This window comes from Aquarana catesbeiana, linkage group LG08 (assembly GCF_042186555.1).
Source record: "Aquarana catesbeiana isolate 2022-GZ linkage group LG08, ASM4218655v1, whole genome shotgun sequence".
Lineage (NCBI taxonomy): Eukaryota > Metazoa > Chordata > Amphibia > Anura > Ranidae > Aquarana > Aquarana catesbeiana.
This window is the reverse complement of record NC_133331.1, coordinates 92,227,451-92,247,877: the sequence shown is the minus strand read 5'-3', so window position 1 is coordinate 92,247,877 and position 20,427 is coordinate 92,227,451. Positions and strand designations below refer to the sequence as shown.

Genomic DNA, 20,427 nt, shown 5'->3' with positions numbered 1-20,427 from the left:
ATGGTGTGACCTGGCCCTATTATATTTCTTTGTCCCTTTCTCGTACATTGTCTGTGTATATGGTAAAGCCATGTTTTGTTTACTTCACTGTTTACTTGAGGAAATGAATGTGAGACTGACGCAGCTCTGTGAGTCCTCTAGGGAAGCTGGCAGCTGCACAGAGCTGAGGCAGAACTGAAAGTAAAGACAGGGGTCGCTGCTGAGCTACACTTCCCTTCCATTGCACGGAGAGGAGGAAGAAAGGGGCCGTGACGCAGCCGGAGCAAAGGGGGAGAAGTGGGCGGAGCTCGCTGGGACGGAGTCTGCTTTGCCTGAGAGCTCCGCTTCTCTCTACACACAAGGCTGAGGCGGTGACACAGGTTCGAACCCCGTCCCGGTTGGATCTCATTTTTACCCCTGGCCTTTGGGGGTGGGGGGGCAGATCGAGGACTTTCCCTGGCATCTCAGAAGGGGGTCCCCCGCCATTGTGAGAAGGTAAAAGCTGCGATTTTGGAGAGGCGGAGGTTGCATTGTGTGTGTGCAGGATCGGATGAGGGGGTCTCCTTATGTGACTCGGGACATTTAAATCTGCGAGAATAAAAGGCTACAGACAGGAAACAGATGTGGATCACCGTTGAAGACCTAACAAGGGAAGAAGAAGCACAATTACTGGGACTAATCACTGTTTTGTCATCATCTTTATGGAGGAATAATACTGATTAATGGTGATCAGCCTTCCTATACTGACCACAAAAGACTTCTTTTTTTTTTTTTTTTTTTTACAGATCTCCTTTTTTTTTTTTTTTGTATTAAAAAAATAATAATCTAATTTCTGGGAATCAAACAAAATACCTGCTGATAACAAATCTACAAAAATTCCCAACCTTACAGCATTGATCCCTATAGATCAATCGAGGAGGAGGAGGAGGAGGGCGGTGTGCATTTCTACGTCTGCATGCTCAACTTCCATAAATATTTTTTATGAAATATAATATATTTTTTATTTATGACTCAGCGGATGGTGGCGGCGGCGGTGGTGATTGGGGGGGTTTTGTAGTCCCTTGACATGCCCTGCTCAGTTGTTGCTCAGTTGATACAGTGACTTGAAAATCATTTTTTTTTCTTAATTAAAAAACAGAGGAGGTGGTTAAAAAAAAAAAAAAAAAAAGATACTTTTTTATACGATCGAGGGGAAAAAAATCTATATTTTATTAAAACGGATTAAGAATCAAGATGGCTGATCATAGCTATGTTTCTATTTTAATTTAGCTGTAATAGACTCTGCAGGACCATTTGTGAAGTTGCCTTGATTGAGCTGAATTGATCTAAAAAAAAAAAAAAAAGTGGGCATCTGAATATCCTTTAAATATATATACATATATATAATATATTTTTTTTGTTACGTGGTTGGTTCTAGTGGTTTATGACAGCAGGACCTGCGTATTTTCGTGTAAGGGTTATATTCTTTTTAAATGTGTTGATTTCCTATGTCTCCCTGCGTGGCCCCACTGTCAGTGCCCTTGCAGATTCAGTGCAAAATCTGAAATACCTTTCATGTCAGTAGGAGGGGGGATTGAGAGAGAGAGAGAGAAGGGGGAGGGCTGTGATTAGCTGTTAAGAAATTCCTTTTCAGTTTGATCAAGGCATGCACAACCTAATCTACTGATTTCCACCCCAGCTTGCTTTTTATTTTTATTTTTTCTCTGTTTATTTTTGCTGATTTTTTACATTTTTTTTTTTTTCTCTGTCCGCCTTCGTAGACTTTTATGATCAGATTACATCTTTTCTCCCTCCGCAGAGCCTAAAAGCAATTTTTGTAGGCTTTTTTTTTTTTTTCTCTTATTTGCGAAACAAGGAAGAGGTGGGTGGGTATTTTTCTTTTTTTTTTTTTTTCTCGCTTAGGGCTGGAATTTGATCTGCTAGGCTGAACTGTCTCTTTCAAAGCTCCATCCAGGATCATTCTCTATGGAAACAACCTCAAGAATTTGGTTGCTTGGCTAATTTCAAGGAAGTCCTATTTAGGTTTTCAAATTAAAATCTGTGGTCAAAAGAACGCCTTATTTTAAATCTAAGTGGCTTCCTTTTTTTTTTTCTTTTTCTGGCTTTTTTTTTACCTTATTGAAAAAAAAAAATAGCATTTTGCATTAAAAAAAAAACTCTTTTCAATTGAATATGCACTGTGAAGTTAAAAACCTATAAACAGATTGTATTGTCAATGACTTCATCGATTTTCACTGGCTGAATATTTTTTTTTTTCTTCTTGATTTTGGTTAAAGGATTAATATATAATTTTGATTAGATATAATAATCGTTTAGCTCTTGAAATATATTTTAAGACAAAGAAATTTATTGGTTTTACCTAGTCTTATCATTTTGGGTTCTGTAAACCAAGAAAGTGATCTACATTACCTACGTGGCCTAGTAGGAGATGGCGGAAAATTGGAAAAATTGCTTTGAAGAGGAGCTGATATGTCCCATTTGCTTGCATGTATTTATCGAGCCCGTACAGCTTCCCTGTAAGCACAATTTCTGCAGAGGATGCATTAGTGAGGCCTGGGCCAAAGAGACTGGTCTAGTCAGATGCCCGGAGTGCAACCAGGCCTACAATCAGAAGCCTAACTTGGAAAAGAACCTTAAGCTCACAAACATTGTGGAAAAATTTAATTGCCTCAATGTAGATAAGCCGCCCTCCATCCTGCACTGTGTGTTCTGTCGAAGGGGACCTCCACTTCCTGCCCAGAAGATCTGTTTGAGATGTGAAGCACCCTGCTGCCAGTCCCACGTGCAGACCCACCTACAGCAGCCCTCCACCGCTCGAGGGCACCTCTTGGTGGAAGCTGAAGACGTCAGGGCCTGGAGCTGTCCACAACACAATGCTTATCGACTGTACCACTGTGAAGCTGAGCAGGTGGCAGTGTGCCAGTTTTGCTGTTATTACAGTGGTGCCCATCAAGGTCATTCTGTGTGTGATGTAGAGATCAGAAGGAATGAAATCAGGGTAAGTTAGTCTTTTATTATTATAAGGTATATGTCCTGCTGGGCATTGACCTCTCAGGAATTGAATAGGGAAGAAATAATGAATTGTCATAATGGTTTGGCTCTTGCCCAAAGAGCAATCATGGGCAGTACATGAAAGCAGCCAATCCAGTTTTGACTGAGGTTGTTGACTGCATCTGAGGTCACGTGTCTGATAGAAGGGATGCTTGTGTTGCCTACACCAACCAATCACATTCATTAGCATTTGTACTGGAAAAAAAAACATATATTGGGTCCATATGGTTGCTTTGGACAGCACTCAGACCTTTTTTTCAGATTGGAGGTACATAGATCTCTGTAGTACTTACAAAAAATAGGATGTCTATTTATTGGTCAATTGTTCAACTGATTAAATAAAATCAAAAACACAGTGCTGAGAAGCTGGCCTTGCTTATTCTTGGTACAGGGACCAAGGGTGTAAGCAAACTGATTCTGGTGCTGGTTCTCCTGATGCTTTCTGTGAGGGAAAGGTAAGTATTGATTTAAAATTTATTTTAGGGTTGGGTTTTAGGGGGTAAGTTGTTAGGTTACGTTTTAGGGTTAAGGTGAAGTGGTCATTTTCAGGGTTGAGATTAAGGTACAATTAAGGGTTAGGTAGTAGGCTTAGGTAAAAGAGGCTGTGTTGCTGTATTTAAAAAATGAAGGCCGATTTGCAAAGAAGCAGTTTATACTTACCTGTCTCACTGCCTGGGCCTCCAAGCTACACTAGGTTGGATCTTCATCATTGGGCCCACTTCCAGGAATGCTGGTCATTTTACACAGCGCTTTACATAAATATTGCACATTTACATCAGTCCCTGCCCTCAAGGAGCATACAATCTAAGGTCCATAACTCACATATATACTAGGGCCATAGACAGGAGCCAATTAACCTACGAGCATTTCTTTGGAGTGTGGGAGGAAACCTACACAGGCACAAGGAGAACATGCAAACTCCATGCAGGTCCATTTGCAAAGAAGCAGTTTATACTTGCCTGTCTTACTGCCTGGGCCACCACACTATGCTAAGTTGGATCATCATCAGGTCCACCTTCAAGAATGTTGGACACCCAGCATCTGCTGACCCCTGTGCTGTGGTTGGGATTTGAACCAACAACCCTAGTGCTGAAGGAAGTACTAGCCACTTGGCCACCATGTTAAGCATCCAACATACCTAGAAGTGTTCCTGATGCTGAAGATTTTCCAGTAACCTTCAAACTCAGTGGTGTTTTGTAGTGCAGGCCATGAAACAAGTCAGTATTAATTTGTTTTCTTGCAGGGATGCCTTCATATTCATTTTTTAAAAACCATGACAGAGTCACTTTAGGTGTTAAAACTTAGGTTTCAGGGGTTGAGCTAATGGGTAAGATTAGGGTTAGTTTCCGTACTAGCGTTTGGTTCCAGGGTTAGGTTAAAGTGGTTTTTAAGGCAATAATAAAAGACTATGCCAGCCCATCTATTAGAGGCTGGCATAGCACACTGTGTAAGTTGTATTTAAAAACGAGTGGTGTAAATCCCGAATATCACCTGGCTTCAGGCCGGTTACATCATTCGCGGCCGCTTTCCAGCTCTGATAGATGTCTTCTGTGGGAGGAGCAAGTGATCTCCCTCTGACGTTAGGGGGAGATCACGTGACCGCGCGTCTCCTCCGCAGTAGCCACCCATCAGAGCTGGAAAGTGGCCTCGAGTCATGTGACTGGCCTGAAGACAGCTGATATTCAGTATTTACAATGCTCATTTTTTAAATACAACTTACACAGTATGCTATGTCAGCCTCTAATAGATGGGCTGGCAGTGAGAAATGTAATATTTTATTATTAAAATAATAGCGGGGGGGTGGGGCCAGAGACAGACAGAGGGCGCTGACAGGGAGGAAGGAGGGGGGAGAGGGGAGAGCAGGCAGCCTATCACGGAGGGAGGCACTTTGACCACGGTAATCAGGGAGGAGCTGCTCTGGTTATCGTGGTCTGTTTAGAGAGGGCATACAGGAAGTGGTAGGTTTAGGGTGTTTTTTTTTTTTGTTTTTTTTTTACAGTTTAGAGAGGGGGCAAATTACATAGCACAAGCGATGTGCTGTTTAATCTGCTTTAAGGGACCAGAATCTACATTTTATTTTTTTTTGGGTTAATAAATGCTTTCAGTTTTGGGGGTTTATTTAAAGCCCATCTCCGGGCTGCTTTTAAATGTGCCAATGCAATGGAGTCCCCCTACACAGCATGGGTTAAATACTTGTTGGCTAGGAGAAAAAAGGAATAAGTACAAATGCCTTATTCCTCGCTCCCACAGGTTTCTTTCTTTTCGTGTGACTGGGCCACTGAAGCCACATCACTGTCTGGCTGATCCCGGGTCCTGTACAATACAGGACCAGTAGTCCTGCATTGTACAGGAGGACAGTGAGGGCCTGCCCACAACCCGAATGTCAGAAGCAGATGGGAGTGCCTGTTGCTGGAGAATAGTGGGGAGAAGAATAAGGTATTGGTAGTGAATCCTCACCCCCTATCAAACAAACATTTGTCATATGCAATTGGGGATGGGGGAGCGGGTGGTAGCCAGGAGTTGGACTTTAAAGGTTATTTTAAAGAGAACTTGTATTTGGAGAATTGGCATTGGTAACATCTTATTTGAAAATGCTACCTGCTTACCTTTCATGCTGACTTTAATATATTCATATTTCCCAATAGTTCTGGGCCAGTCAAATAGGAAAGTACTAAACCTTTGATTCAGCATGATGGTCAGACGACTAACATTTTTTGAAAGAGTTGGCAGCATCCATACTTCATACAGGTTTTTATTTTAAGGGGTTAAGTGAAAGGGCAGTTAACTTCTAATGTCTGCCTAAGGGTTGGGGTAAGGTTAGAGGTCAGGGGGTGTGGATGTACACTTTTTTTATGCTTGTTTTCAGGATTGAGTGCTACTAACTGCCAAAAAACAACTACTATATCCAAAACAATATGGATGCCACTTACATTAGCTCAGGCCTCTGATCAAAGTGCCAGGAGCTGTAAATGTTTTATTGTTGTTTTTGTTTTTTGTTTCTTTTTATGTACAACATCTTTTTACGTTGCTTTTTTGCATTTCGCCAGTTCATCCATTGTGTATAAAACTAAAGACGGGAATGTTTAATGCATCATATGCATTTTCTAAATGTTTATTAACAAAAACCTGCAGCAGCACAAACTGTACGTAACAAGCTTGTATGGCTTCCAGCTAGCCTTGAACTAAAACTAGAGGCAGCCTGGGTATACCTTTAGCGATAGGTCTAATTTGCTTCTGGTAATTGCTTGTATTGCGGTAGAAGAATTTTATATTTTTATTTCACTTTTGCTGTAAAACATGTCGGAAATGGCATAGGAGAAGACAGCAATCATTTGTCTTGCTGACGTTCTTTAGATCGCCAAGCATACTGCTGCTATGGTCACTTGTATTTTTTTGCCTTTTCAGGATAATTGTGACCACAGTCAGCTTAAATTTTATATGTGACACAGCTAATGAATGCTGGGAAATCTCTGGGATTATTAATGGATGGTATGATTTTTGCCATAGTAGTGGGTATTATATACTGTACAGTTTGCTGTGCATGAGTCAAGGTTTAATATTGTCTGACTTGGGTTATCAAATTCAGTGGGGTGGGTTGACAATGCCACCATGATCAAGAGTTCTTCAGGGAGATAGATTATCTCCAATCTCTACTGATGAGATATCTGGTTGTCCATTGCTGATGAGCTATAGAGGTGCTCTGCTTGGGTCCCTGATGTTACCAAGGAGCCGCAAATAATATTTAAGCACCAGTGAGCTATAGCGGTCAGAAGTTACCAACCACCAAAAAGCAAACCTCTTCAAAGTCAATGACCACAATCTACCTGTATGTTGTCTGTTTTTTATTACTCAGTAATGGCATTTGTACTCTGGTAAAAAAAAAAAAATACTTTTGTGATGTTTTGAGATTTAGGGTGCAGGGATATTCATATACAAGTGGAACTTTAGTCAGAAAATTTAGGTCCTGATCAATCATTTCATACATGCCCATTTTGCAGGGTTAGCTACATAAAGCATTAAAAATAAGCACCTACACTGCTTAAAATCCAGTAAAGCCTTCTCTCACCCTGCTTTGCACATGCTCAGTTGCTCTCTATTCTAGGCACTGTGCCTAAAATCAGAGCCACTAGAGCTGACAGCTTTAAGATTTACTGTTGCTGAAGGGGAAAAGAAAGCAAATGGAATGACACAAACTCTGCTGAGGGAACACATTAGGGAGGGGGAAAAGAAAAGCAGGAGAGGTGACAGGCCAAACTCTTCTGCTAGGGAGACACAACAGGGATATTGTCTTCTCTTATGTCCCTGATATGTCTTTCCTTTCTGGCAGAAGCAGCCTGTGAACTTCAGCATTGTAAAGCTTCTGTCAGCCTTCCTCTCTATCTAAGGCCGGCCATACACAGTTCGAATCTCAGCTGGTTCAGCAGGAACCGGCCGAGATTCAAACCATTAGTGGGCAGGCTGAATGTACCAAGTTGATCGATCAACTTGGGTACAACCAGCCTGCCAGATTCACTTTTGATTATCGCAAGTGGCTGCTATAGCCACTAGGGATAATCACTCCCTTCTCCCGCCGGGGACGGCTTCCCCCACCTGTCCCCGCCCACCCACCAGAAGAAGACATTTGCTTGGCAGAAGGGATTCTCCTCGTCAACACTGTGTTGCATGAAAGACATTTAAACCATCTATGGGCTGCCTAAGCCAAGACATACAATCAAGGCTGGAAATGTACATATTTTGTTTGAAGAAAGTGACAACACAGTTTTTGAGACTAAGGAGAGGGGGGGAGTTTCCAATAAGGGAGTGACTGCTCTGGGCTTCAACAAGATGGTGGCCTCCAATAAAAAAAATAACTTGAGCAATGCTGGAGGCAATTTACAGCACACACTAATTTTGGTAGCACAATTGTTAATGTGGAATGTATGTTCTTTTGTTTAAAGAACATTTAATTGTTATACGGTTATGGGTAAAGTTCTGCTTCAACTGATCTCCCAAACCAGATAACTAGAAGGATGTACTGTCTTTTCTCACCACTGATAGTTTTGACATGTCAAGTAGTAGTAGTGACTGTTCTACTTTTTCAGAATGTATCCATGTACAATGAATGTTAGAGACAAAAGGGGCCCATAAAAAGTTTTTTTCCCCCACATAAAGGGTTGTTTTTGAGAAAATGCATTTACAATATATTAGGACTCTTATATTCCAATAATGCTTAGTGGGGCTCTTCAACAAATCTCTGTAGCTGGCCAATGAAATCAAGTATCTAATAAGAGATGACTTTCTACTTTCTAAGCTAGCCTCAGTTTTCACATGTCCTGTGTTAAACTGGCCAGTTAAAATCCATATTTTTTGATGACCAGACGTGGCAGCTTGGACATTTGTTACCATGAGACATTCAGGCACATTGCCAGGATTCATTTGTGAAGACAACTGATGACAGAGCATATGTAAAGATTTTAATTGGGTTTTATTTCATTTTCAGCCAACTAGAACCAGATTTCAGTAGATCCTGGTTATTGTCGGATTGTGACGGCCAAATATGAAACCATTTCTCTGGACAAGCTTAGTCATATAGATCAGTAATGTTGTTTTGATTTTGGCAAGGTGAAATATGTCTGTTTAAAGTGGTTTGCGTTCTCTCTCTCTATACAGTATATACTGTATATATAAATATGTGTTTTTTTTTCCTTTCCGATGTCTGAAATATGCCAGAATCATTCGAGATAATGCAAAGAATAAGAAAGAGACTGCAACTGCTCCCATGGTATTTTTTTGGGCTGGTCTGCCCTGTTCTCTATTTGCCCATTTTTTAAAAAGGATTTTGTTACAAAGCAATGTATGTTTGTGAAAAGGCTGTAATGGAAGCAGAAATGGGAGAGAATTTGAGCTGGGCGGATCTGTACTGGAAGAGGGGAAATTATTTTGGAGGGAGAATTTTGGCTTGCAGAGGGAATTTTATGTTTGGGGGTAAGTGTTAAGATTAGTGCTCAAGTTTCTTTGCGGGGGGGGGGGGAGAGGAGTTTTGCTGACGATCTTTGCACTGGGTGCTAGATGACCTTGTCCCAGCACTGCTATCAGAGCCTTCTTGTATGGGTGGTCAACCCTACCTAGAGCAAATATTTCAGTTGTGTACAACACTTGTAACCTGAATCACGTGTAGGCTTCTTAAATCTCTAGAGGACTCCAGTGGTGAGCTATCTCTTTAAGAAGTCTCAGTTCTCTCGAACCACTGGGGTAAATTTAAAACCAAATTGTGGTGTCCCACATGCATGATGGATTCTCTGTAAGTCCAAATAAATGGGTAATTGAGGCGCCCAGCTGTAGGTGGCACTTTCAAAGAAGTTGTGTGGGACCCAAAAGAATATCAGACTACCTCAAAGCAATCTTGCCATTGTAGTATTTAAGAGATATAAGAAGCCATTAAACTCAGTAAATTCCACAATGAGCTAAAATTTCCACGCAGTTGGCCTTCAAAGAAGCCCAATTTACTATTGCACTCATTGAGTGATTAATACAGAGTACATACTTTGTTTTTCCCTGGATCACTTTGGTCTGTATCAGTTGGGTAAAGATCTAACCAAGACTTTCTAGACAGCTTTGATTGGTAGCCAGACAACCATATAATTCATCAAGAAGTAGTTGTCTCTTGTACCATTGCTATAACCAATCGGTAAGTGTTTTTTAGTAGCATTGCTATCTTGCCTTCCATGCAGATGAGCCTGGAATGTGGCCTTGGTTGGGTTTTTACCCAAACTATGTGGTCTTTTAGAAGTTATATGTACACAGAGGATGATGGGTGTTGGTTGTGCTTAGACAGTTTTTGGTTTGATTATTATTGGGAGATGTTTGCTCTAGTTTGGGGCTATGCATTTGAACCTCCAAAGTATTTCACATGAGCTCTGATTTTTACTCAGTATTGTGTATCCTGTGAAGTGAAATTTCTCAATGTGATATATAGTTAACCCTTGCTTCCTAAATATCTGCAGTTTTCAAGGGACTGCCGTTCTTGGCAAGATTTTGCTGACGATACTTTATTCTGCACATTTTGTCACTTTATTACTTCATGGTAAATTTTTTTTTTTTTTTTTAATTCCCATGGTGCCTTACATTTATAGAAATAAGGAACTGCTGGTGAACTTCTGGTGACACCTTTGCCCTAAAGGTCCTCAGGTGGAGTAGATTTGAAAAAAACAATTCTATGGGACAGCTGTTTAGCTTTTTTTTTTTTTTTTTTTTTTATCAGGTTGATATTTTTGTATGTCCCCGGTGGAGGTTCTTTCAGAAGAGCTGACAGGTGACCATAATAAAATTCATTAAAATTAAGTAAAAAAACAAAAACAAAACAATTTATGATGAATTGGAGGCATGGCTATTTGATACAAAATTACATTAGTACAGCTTGGAACAATGTAACTATGTATACACCATAACTGGCCGATCCACCTTGAATGAAATCGCTGAAGTACTGAAGACACCACTACTGCGGTGATCTCCGCTTGCTTCTGGGACTCGTGGTGAGTGGCCGACCTGATGCATTATGTATGCCTTACATTTTCTGAATGAATGCAATGTTTTCTCTGATTGGACAATTGTGATGTCACTGCCCTGCCTCTCTGCCTCATCCAATTAGATAATAATTTGCATTCATTCAAAAAATGCTAAGCTTTTTCTGCATAGCAGCAGTGCTGAGGAGCTGACATCCTGTGTTCAGGAGTGCAGCCAATTGATTAGTAAACTAGCGGTGTCTACTCCAGTGGTTTCCAGCTTCCAGGGGCATTGGCCATATATGGTACCGTGTTTCCCCGAAAATATGACCTACCCCGATAATAAGACCTAGCAGGATTTTCGGGGAGGGCTGCAATATAAGCCCTACCTCGAAAATAAGCCCTAATAAAGTTCGTTTAAAAAAATTTTAATCCACCTTGCAGAACGATTACACCGCTATACGGTTTGTGTGTCTCCCTTTGTAACTGCATTGTACAAATACTTTATTTACAGACTCGCTGGAGGTCTTCTCCTCTCCTCTTGGCTGGCGTCTGCAGCGGGGAAATCGGTTCCTCCCTTTTCTGCTCCACTCCCGGCTGACGTCTGCAGCCCCTCCCTCTTCAGCGCACGGAGCGGGCTGATGTCAGCAGGGATCTCGGAGCGGAGAAGAGCTCAGGCAGATTATGTGTCACCCAGGGGAGCTGTAACAAAAGGTATTTCCCTGAAAACAATTACAAAGGGAGACAAGCTGCACCCCATGCCTGCACAATTCCTACAAAATGGATTACATAATTCTATAAGTATTTTAAGATGTGTATGTCAAAATACTGACTCCTGACCTGACGGGGAGGGGGAGAAGACGGGGACACAGGACATGAATAAATGACACAGCACAAGCACTATGCAATCTATCATGCTTTAAAGGAACAGGATTTTTTTTTTTTTTTTTAGGGTGACAACCACTTTAAGATCATTGTACCGGTACATACCGTAAATAAATAAGATATCCCCCGAAAATAAGCTGTGTGTTTTTGGTTGCCAAAATAAATATAAGACCCGGGCTTATTTTCGGGGAAACACGGTATGTACATATTTGGATTGGTCCAAGATGGACCAATGTAACCATGTATAATACAGCCATTCCTGGAATTATCCTTTAAAAGGACCCCTACCTTTACATGCAAAATTTTATGGTACATGTGCATACATACATACTTGCAAAGAAAGAATATTTTGTAACTAAAATATAGATGTCATAAACATTTGGGTTTCAATGTCTAGGTGATTTTACACATGCCAATGGGAGCTTCCATTATTTCAAAATGTTTCCAAGCATGTACATTTGAGGAAAGTTTAGAAATTGCTGGAAGTGTTTGAAAACGTCATAAAATCATGATTGTTATAAATAAACATGCCTCATCAGAATTTAGTTGTAGGATCTCATCTCACAGTGTAGTTTGATTGGGTCATTTTTACATGCCATCCTTTGTCTTTGATTAGCCTTTTCTTTGGTTCAGTTATTTTATCATCAAGGGACAGGTGTCATACGTGTACATCAAGGGACGGGTGTCATACATGCGCTTCAAGGGACGGGTGTCATACGTGCACATTAAGGGACGGGTGTCATACGTGCACATTAAGGGACAGTTGTGGTACGTGCACTTCAAGGGACGGGTGTAATACATGCGCTTCAAGGGACGGGTGTCATACATGCGCTTCAAGGGACGGGTGTCATACATGCGCTTCAAGGGACGGGTGTCATACATGCGCTTCAAGGGACGGGTGTCATACATGCGCTTCAAGGGACGGGTGTCATACATGCGCTTCAAGGGACGGGTGTCATACATGTGTTTTCAAGGGACGGGTGTCATACATGCGTTTTCAAGGGTCGGGTGTCATACATGCGTTTTCAAGGGTCGGGTGTCATACATGCGTTTTCAAGGGTCGGGTGTCATACATGCGTTTTCAAGGGACGGGTGTCATACATGCGTTTTCAAGGGACGGGTGTCATACATGCGTTTTCAAGGGACGGGCGGCATACATGCGCATCAAGGGACGGGCGGCATACATGCGCTTCAAGGGACGGGCGGCATACATGCGCTTCAAGGGACGGGTGTCATACATGCGCTTCAAGGGACGGGTGTCATACATGCGTTTTCAAGGGACGGGTGTCATACATGCGTTTTCAAGGGACGGGTGTCATACATGCGTTTTCAAGGGACGGGTGTCATACATGCGTTTTCAAGGGACGGGTGTCATACATGCGTTTTCAAGGGACGGGTGTCATACATGCGTTTTCAAGGGACGGGTGTCATACATGCGTTTTCAAGGGACGGGTGTCATACATGCGTTTTCAAGGGACGGGCGGCATACATGCGCATCAAGGGACGGGCGGCATACATGCGCATCAAGGGACGGGCGGCATACATGCTGCTGTCAGGGGAGCTGACAGGAGAGAGTATAGACCTTTTCAGTATGTTGCTGTACCTTCCCAAGATCACCCAGCTTTACTGTTTAACATATATGTAACTCTAATCACTAAAATTCCATGTAAGATTTAACATGCTGTATACAGTATATAAATTCAAAAGTAATTTTTAATAGCTTTTGGACAAATAAAAAAATTTCTGGTGATCTTGCCATGAAGGTCCACACACCTTTTGGGTTTGTGTGACTAGGACACATATAACACAGTTGTTTTCTGTGTGTCCTTGCAGGAACTTGTATTTATCTAGTGTAGTAAAATGCAGTTCACCATAATATGTTTGAACAGGGCCCTAAAGTGTCAAAGTTAAAGGGGCAGCCCTCCTCCTTTCAGTTTTTGGTAGAGAGTGAACAGTTGAATAAACTAGTGGACTATTTTATCTCTTGGATATCTGGGGTATGTTGGAGATCAATGAGATGTCTGTTGTCTGTGAGGGAACATACTTCTTGATGGGGCACAATCGTGGTGACATTTCTGCACTTGCAGTCTATTGATACTTCCTCCAGCTTTGTAAATTAATGTCTGTACCTTGGTAGGGACCTGAGTTGGAGGAAGAGTCTTCAGGAACCAGAGCCTTGCACCTGTAATTCGAATATTGTGGTTACAATGCTTTACAGGGTCAAATGTGGAAAATACTGGCAAAATAAATACGTAAAAAACTGGTAAAATAAATAAATAAAAATGCACATTTTTTTTTCTTTTTTCAAAATGGGTACATTTTATTTATTTTTTTCAAAATGTGTAGAAATTTCCTTTTAACTGTAAATGGTTTATTTTACCTGGCTATGCTGTGTAGGTAGGTTTTGTAAATCTCATCTTTGAATGGACAGAAGTACAAATCTTTTGGCAGGTTAAACAGCCCCCCTATGTATTTCATTGTGTAGTTCACTGTTTTCCTGGGGGGTCATCCTTGTTTCCAGTTCCCACCTATCTGCAGGTGTCAATGTTAAAGTTCTGGTAGTGTGTGTGTGTGTGTGTGTGTGTGTGTGTTTTTTTTTTTTTTTTTTTTTTTGTTTAGTTTTACATTGAAGGTGAGGACAGCAGACTGGGGAAAGAAGAGTTAGAAGATCTCCTCTCCGGAGTCCTTCAAGGATAAAAGGAGCAGTGGGTGTTTCTGCTCAATGGTGTCTAATAAAAACAGAAATGTCAATTTAGGATGGACTGACCATTTTATATCATGATTCCATGAGTCAGCCATACATATCAAAGTACATGTGATTTGGCTATATAAGTCACAGGGCAGATAACTGTATTTTTATCATGTAAATAGGTTTTTGCAATCTTGGCTGATCTGCATTGAAACAATGCGTGAATCGTTCCAGAAACCAGGTGATTTCATAGATACGGGTCTTTTCAGACAACATAGGAGAAGCTGGTAAAGTCCTATTTTTCTGTCATTCGCAATGGTTGTTAAAGGGAGAAGCAAGATTCCCCATACCTAGACTTGGAAGTCCCTGGCTTTTCAGAGTTCTAGGACAATATTCTTCTTTTCCCAGAAAGGAGACGCCAATTCCAGGAATATGACCTCGTTCACTTCTTAGAACAATTAAAGGGCTGACTTTTTTTCTTTGGTCAGAGTAATAATTCCAGTTGAACTGTTGGCGTTGTTCTATGTAATTCACTGGATAAATGGCCTGTGAATCTCTGTGCTGGAAGCTGTTTCAGTTTTGGATTCTTCTCTGTTCCCACACAGCTGTTGTGTGAAATTAACAGCAGAGTTGACTTTTGGTACAACTAGTAAGTTTTATTCTTCTTTTCAATTCCTGGTTTGTTTTAATACACTAATTTTGATATAAAGAATAATTTTGCTCTGTCTCTAAAATGCAGCTGTACAGACGTATGCTTTAAAGGCTTGATTACACGTACAGTAAAAATATTCGGTTGAGACATGGTTTGGCCACCCCCCAATCTTCCTCCGTAAGCTGCAAAGGCAGCTGAATGGGGTTGTACACATGCTGCGGCTGTGATGATTTGCTTTATGGCGTGGCAAAAATTATAACCACTGTTGCATTCAGGATGGCTGAATGCTTGTTGGCTGCACCTGTACCGCTCTGTGAAAAGCAATGCGCTGCTGATCACATTTTAAAGTGGTTATAAAGTCAGAAGGTTTTTTATCTTAATGCATTTGCCCCAGCCCCCTAATACTTACCTGAGCCCCCTCTCTCTTCAGCTATGTCCACGAGTGCCTCTTCATGGGACTCTCCTCCTGATTGGCTGAGACACAGCAGTGGCGCCATTGGCTCCCGCTGCTGTCAACCAAAGTCAGTTAGCCAATCAGGAGAGTGAGTGGGCAGGGGCGAACTGGGGCTCCGTGTCTGAATGGACAAAGGGACCTGTGACTTGGTTCGGGTGCCCCCATAGCAAGCTGCTTGCTGTGGGTGAACTCAACAGGAGGGAGGAGCCAGGAGAGCCAAAGAGGACCCGAGAAGAGAAGGATCTGGGCTTCTCTGTGCAAAACCACTGCACAAGGCAGGTAAGTGACTTTTTTTTTTTTCCTCTAAAAATAAACAAAACGAGACTTTAATGTAGGCATAAATTAAGCCTAAATGTCTTTCAGATCGGTTATGGTGTAGATCAGGGGTCTCCAAACGTTCTAAACAAAGAGCCAGTTTACTGCTTTTTAGACTTTAAGGGGGGGGGGGGGCAGACTGTGGCCAGCAGGAGTAGAAAATGGTATCGGTGGAAAGAATAGTGCCCCGTCAATGGTGTCAATGAGAAGAATAATATTCTGTCAGTGGAAGAATAGTTCCTCATCATTGGTGTCAATGGGAGGAATAGTTCCTCATCATTGGTGTCAGGGGGAGGAATAGTACCACATCTTTGGTGCTAGTGTGAGAAGTAGTGTCCCAAGGGCCAAATAAAGGCAAGCAAAGGGCCGCATTCGGCCCACAGGCAGCGGTTTGGAGACCACCGGTGTAGATGCTAGAATTAGCTAAAGTCCTTCACACTGAATGTGAGCATAGATGGGTAATCTGGAGGCGTTTTTGCATGTGATTTGTAGTACAAGTACAGATGCAGAATCGCATGTTATTGCCCCCATAGACTTTTAAATGGTAGTGCATTTTTTAGGCACATCCATAAAAGTCTATGAGGCCAAAAACCCATGATTTTCCTCTGAAGAAGCTTGTCTACATTTTTGAACTTCATAAGACAGTTGACAGGTGACCCAAAGTTCATGTGTGAACAGACCTATTAAGAATAATGTTATTCTTCATCTTGTACATTACCGCACTTTAGAAATCCAATGATGAGTGTTCAGGTGTAAAACCAGTCACATCCTAGGTATTGGCAGTGTATTGAATAGATCCCATAATTACCGAGGATAGATAATGCCAGATGGAGGAAATCCTGATCACCTTGCTCAACCTGAGACTATTAAGAAAAGCAGTAAAGGTCATGACAGAGGAGCCAGCCCTAGATGTCAGGTGCTACAGCCCAGCCAAAAAGAACTAAATCTTTCATGATTAACAAAAAATTAGATTTTAGGAATTCCTAATTCATACATTAGGCAAACGTGTGGCCCTCCTGCATTTATTTATTCCCTTCTTTGACATTGGAATGAACTGTTGTCCTCTGGACTCAGTAGTGACAAACCTTATATATCTGTCCACTATTTCTATCTTTCCACTCTTCTCCTCTACTTTTACTTTTCCTTTTTACTTTGTATGATCCCAACAGGCACTTGCCGGGTTTCTTTGGGTTTGGAATCGCTGGTTAAAATATCTCAAATCTACTGCATAGTTTCTGTCATTGGCTTCTTTGACCCCTCAGTATTATAGCCAACATCCAGTTATAGAATTATGGGACAGCTTAATTGCTCACATTCAGGTTTTCTTTGTATTCCTATGTGTGCATTCTAGGTCCGTTTGTTTCTGGAAGTATGCATGACCCCCAGCGATTGTTTATTCTTTTCTATTTTTGTATTATAAAATCTTTTTAATAAAAATGATCAATTATAAAAAAAAAGAATGAACTGTCATTGATTCATCCAACCCACACACAGATCATTTATGTTGTAATAGAACTCATAGGGGTTATACAGAGGGGACTCTGGATTGGACAGATGCCTTGGACAATCCAGTCCAGTCTATATGTACACACCAACAGGCTCAGTGCCTGCTACAGCCTATATCATGTCTTAGTCCAAGTCTTCACAGCTGCAGCTGGGCTGTCTTCTGAGCAATAAAAAATTAACTGGAAGGTTACAGCCTGTTGTGACCATAACTAAAATTTCAGAAGTTCCAAATATCCAAGGCTCTTTTTGTTATTGATATACCAACAGTCCAAAAATCTGGATTCTTGCTAAATTAGGATACTTTGGAACGTCTGGGCCTCATCATGTTTCCTGGAGCCTTAGTAAGTAGAACAGCTGATGTTATGGAGTTGAATTCATAAAAAGCAGAACTTGGTTAGTCAAATCAACCAGGACAACCAGGACAGTCTTTGGATATGTGTTCATCGGTTATCAACATGGCAGTGACAGATTAGCAGTGTTAAATTTGGCAACTTGACCCCAAGGAATCAGAAGGTTCTTCCCTCAACTTCTGCTGCTTTGTCCATTTGCCTCTTCTACTTCTTTTTAATGTTCCAGCCATGTGCCCTCCCAGCATTCCTTATGATATCAGTCTTTTGACATGCCTGCCTGGAAATCCAAACACTGAGTTTAGGTAACCCAACAATCAGAAAGACATAGACGCTCTCCATTGTTATGCTACTGAGCTCTGGCAGCCATTTTGTGAGCCGAGCCATCTTAAGAAGAATATCACCTATCTAGCTATTTTAGATCTACCATATTCTACATCTAGGTATTCTACCATACCCGAATAAAGAACAAGCTAAAGATGGGGCGTTCCTGTCTAATTCCATCTTCTCCAAGCTGCATGGAAGTCACTGAGGAGCGAAGGGCTGTGGCATCTGTTTCTTTGTGCTGCTATATGAAGCTCAATTCCTAAAGTCTAGGTTACATGAGCGTTACATTTCACTGTACATACTTGTACAGGGCACTAAAATAAGCGTTATATTAAAGTGGTACAGTGTAGGTGACTAAAGGCTCTAAAGTGCTGGTATCTTTTTTGCACATGAATACAATTCCATGCACACTTATTTATTTTTTATAAAACACACATTAACACTAAAAACATTAGAACACATTAGGGTAAACCCAACTTCGAAATTCACATTTAATTTTAATCCAAGAGCATGTGCCAGAATTACCAAATCACGTTTTTATCATTTTTGAGTAAAAATATACCTTTTTCTTGCCATGATTATAATATTATGTTATATTATTATATGCTGCCTTATGAGCTTCCCCATATGACTTAAAGCCTAGGCAGCCTAGATCACATTTCTCCTCTGTTCCTATGTCAGTGACCGCTGTAAAATTTTGGATTTCCCACCCCTCCATTATGGTAATAGTCGCTCAAAATGTAAAGACAGCAGTATAAACCCGACAGAGGGCCTAACCTTTCCTCGCTCTATCCAATATTAAAAAAAACACTCCGATCTGTTTGATCCGTTTGACAGGTGGCACAGCCTGTCAGACTCTCCCATGTAAGAGAATTTGACTGCGCCACGACTATGTGCTCAAATGCTTGGCTTGGTAGAGAACATGTATAACAATCTCTTCTGTGCTAACCAATTCGTTATTTTCTGTAAGCATTTCCTTGTGCATTTTGTAATAAAGCACCTATAATTGAATGCTGTCCTGTTGGCTGACCGCCATTCATCTGTTAAAGTGGACTTTCCATAGATAATTGAAGGTCTGCTTTACTGCCAGATCCCAACCTCCCAAACACAGATAGATGTACAAAAAGCCTTAAAAACTTTGACCAGAAGAAAAGATTAAAAAAAAAAATACCTTGGCCCCAGATTCAGATTCTTTGGGAGGTAAGGGTGACATCACCGTGCCTCACCACCACCTCCTGGTAAATCAGTGGTTTGAAATCCCATGATAATGCACTCCTGCAATGGGCTGGATGGCATTCTTGTTGGATTTCGAGCTCCCATCTTTCTCAGGAGGCAACAATGACAGAACCTGAGCCATCATATTTTTTTTTTTTCTTCCTTTTTTTTTTTTTTTTTTTTTTTTTTTTTTGGTAACCGCTATATTTTAAGGGGTTATTTAAGTAAACTTTGTTTAAGAATGTGGGACTGTCAATAAAGAGGACCTTCCTTTTCAATGGAAGGACCACTTTAAGATCATGTGTGATAATGCGGGTTAATAATTGCTTAATATTTCAAGTTTTTTACATAGTAAAAGCGTGAATATTGATGGGAAAGCAATGGGTGTTTTTCTTTTGGTGCTTTCAGAGGCATTTGTTATTGCCTGTATCCTAATGCTCATGGACATGAAGCCAGTGTGCGAAGAAAGTCTGTTTTTAGCATGCCGTCTGTTTCTTTATTCCTTAAAATCCAGGGGAGCATTGTACCCTGTGGAGATATTTGATTGGAGATTGACATTAGCATTGTCAATACAGCTGACATTGTGTGAAAAGTATCACGCTTGTGTAACACACAAAAACAAACTGTGGTGCTCTGTGTCTTGTGTGTTTTAGTATGATTTTTTTTTCCCCTCCTTCTCAGAAGCCCCATTGAGAAGTAAACTTGGGTAGAAATATTCTTCAGAAATTGTCTTTTGATCTAAAGGCCTATTTACACTCGAATGCTTTTGACTGGTGTTTCTGTATGTTAAAAAGGAATCTGAAAAGACTACATATCATAGCCAATAATTGCATTCACTTCAATGCCTGTTTGTTTTTGTCCACAAAAATGTATAACATGAAGTATTTAGGCTCTAAGGCTCTCTTCACATGGGCATCCAGAGGGCAGCAAAAACAAGCAGTTTGTACAACCCCCAACTGCCCACCTTCAAGGGGACATGGTTCCACTCAGGTGTGTACACATAGCCGCAATGCTTTGCATCGCTGTGCTGCAATTTTCTATTCAACAAGCCAAGTTTGACAGGTGGCACAGCCTGTCAGACTCTCCCATGTAAGAAAATTTGACTGCGCCACGAATATGACCAAATGCTTGGCTTGCAATTGTGGTGCAGCTCCATGATACAAAATTGCCATTTGGCAGTTAAAAAAAGAAATACAGGAAGTATTGCCCACAAACCTTCTTTCACTGTCCTCTGAAAAAGTGATCCACTGAGGAACACTTTTCAGTGGGGGGTAGTGTAAAAAGAGCCTTATGCCCCGTACACACGATAGGATTTCCCGACAACAAAATACATGGATTTTTTCCGACGGATGTTGGCTCAAACTTGTCTTGCATACACATGGTCACACAAATCTTGTCGGAAATTCCAAATGTGAAGAATGCGGTGACGTACAACACGTACGACGAGCCGAGAAAAATGAAGTTCAATAGCCAGTGCGGCTCTTCTGCTTTGATTCCGAGCATGCGTGGAACTTTGTGGGTCGGAA

At 41.2% G+C, this 20,427-nt stretch overlaps 1 protein-coding gene across 1 annotated transcript in view; it reads left to right on the top strand.

Moving 5' to 3' along the window:
- The first annotated feature begins 258 nt into the window (after positions 1-258).
- TRIM8 (tripartite motif containing 8) overlaps positions 259-20,427 on the top strand; it is a 118,070-nt gene continuing 97,901 nt past the window's right edge. Inside the window, exon 1 of the mRNA XM_073596145.1 lies at positions 259-2,977. Coding sequence (XP_073452246.1) covers positions 2,408-2,977 — 570 coding nt within the window. The 5' untranslated portion in view covers positions 259-2,407. The remainder of the gene's footprint in view (positions 2,978-20,427) is intronic.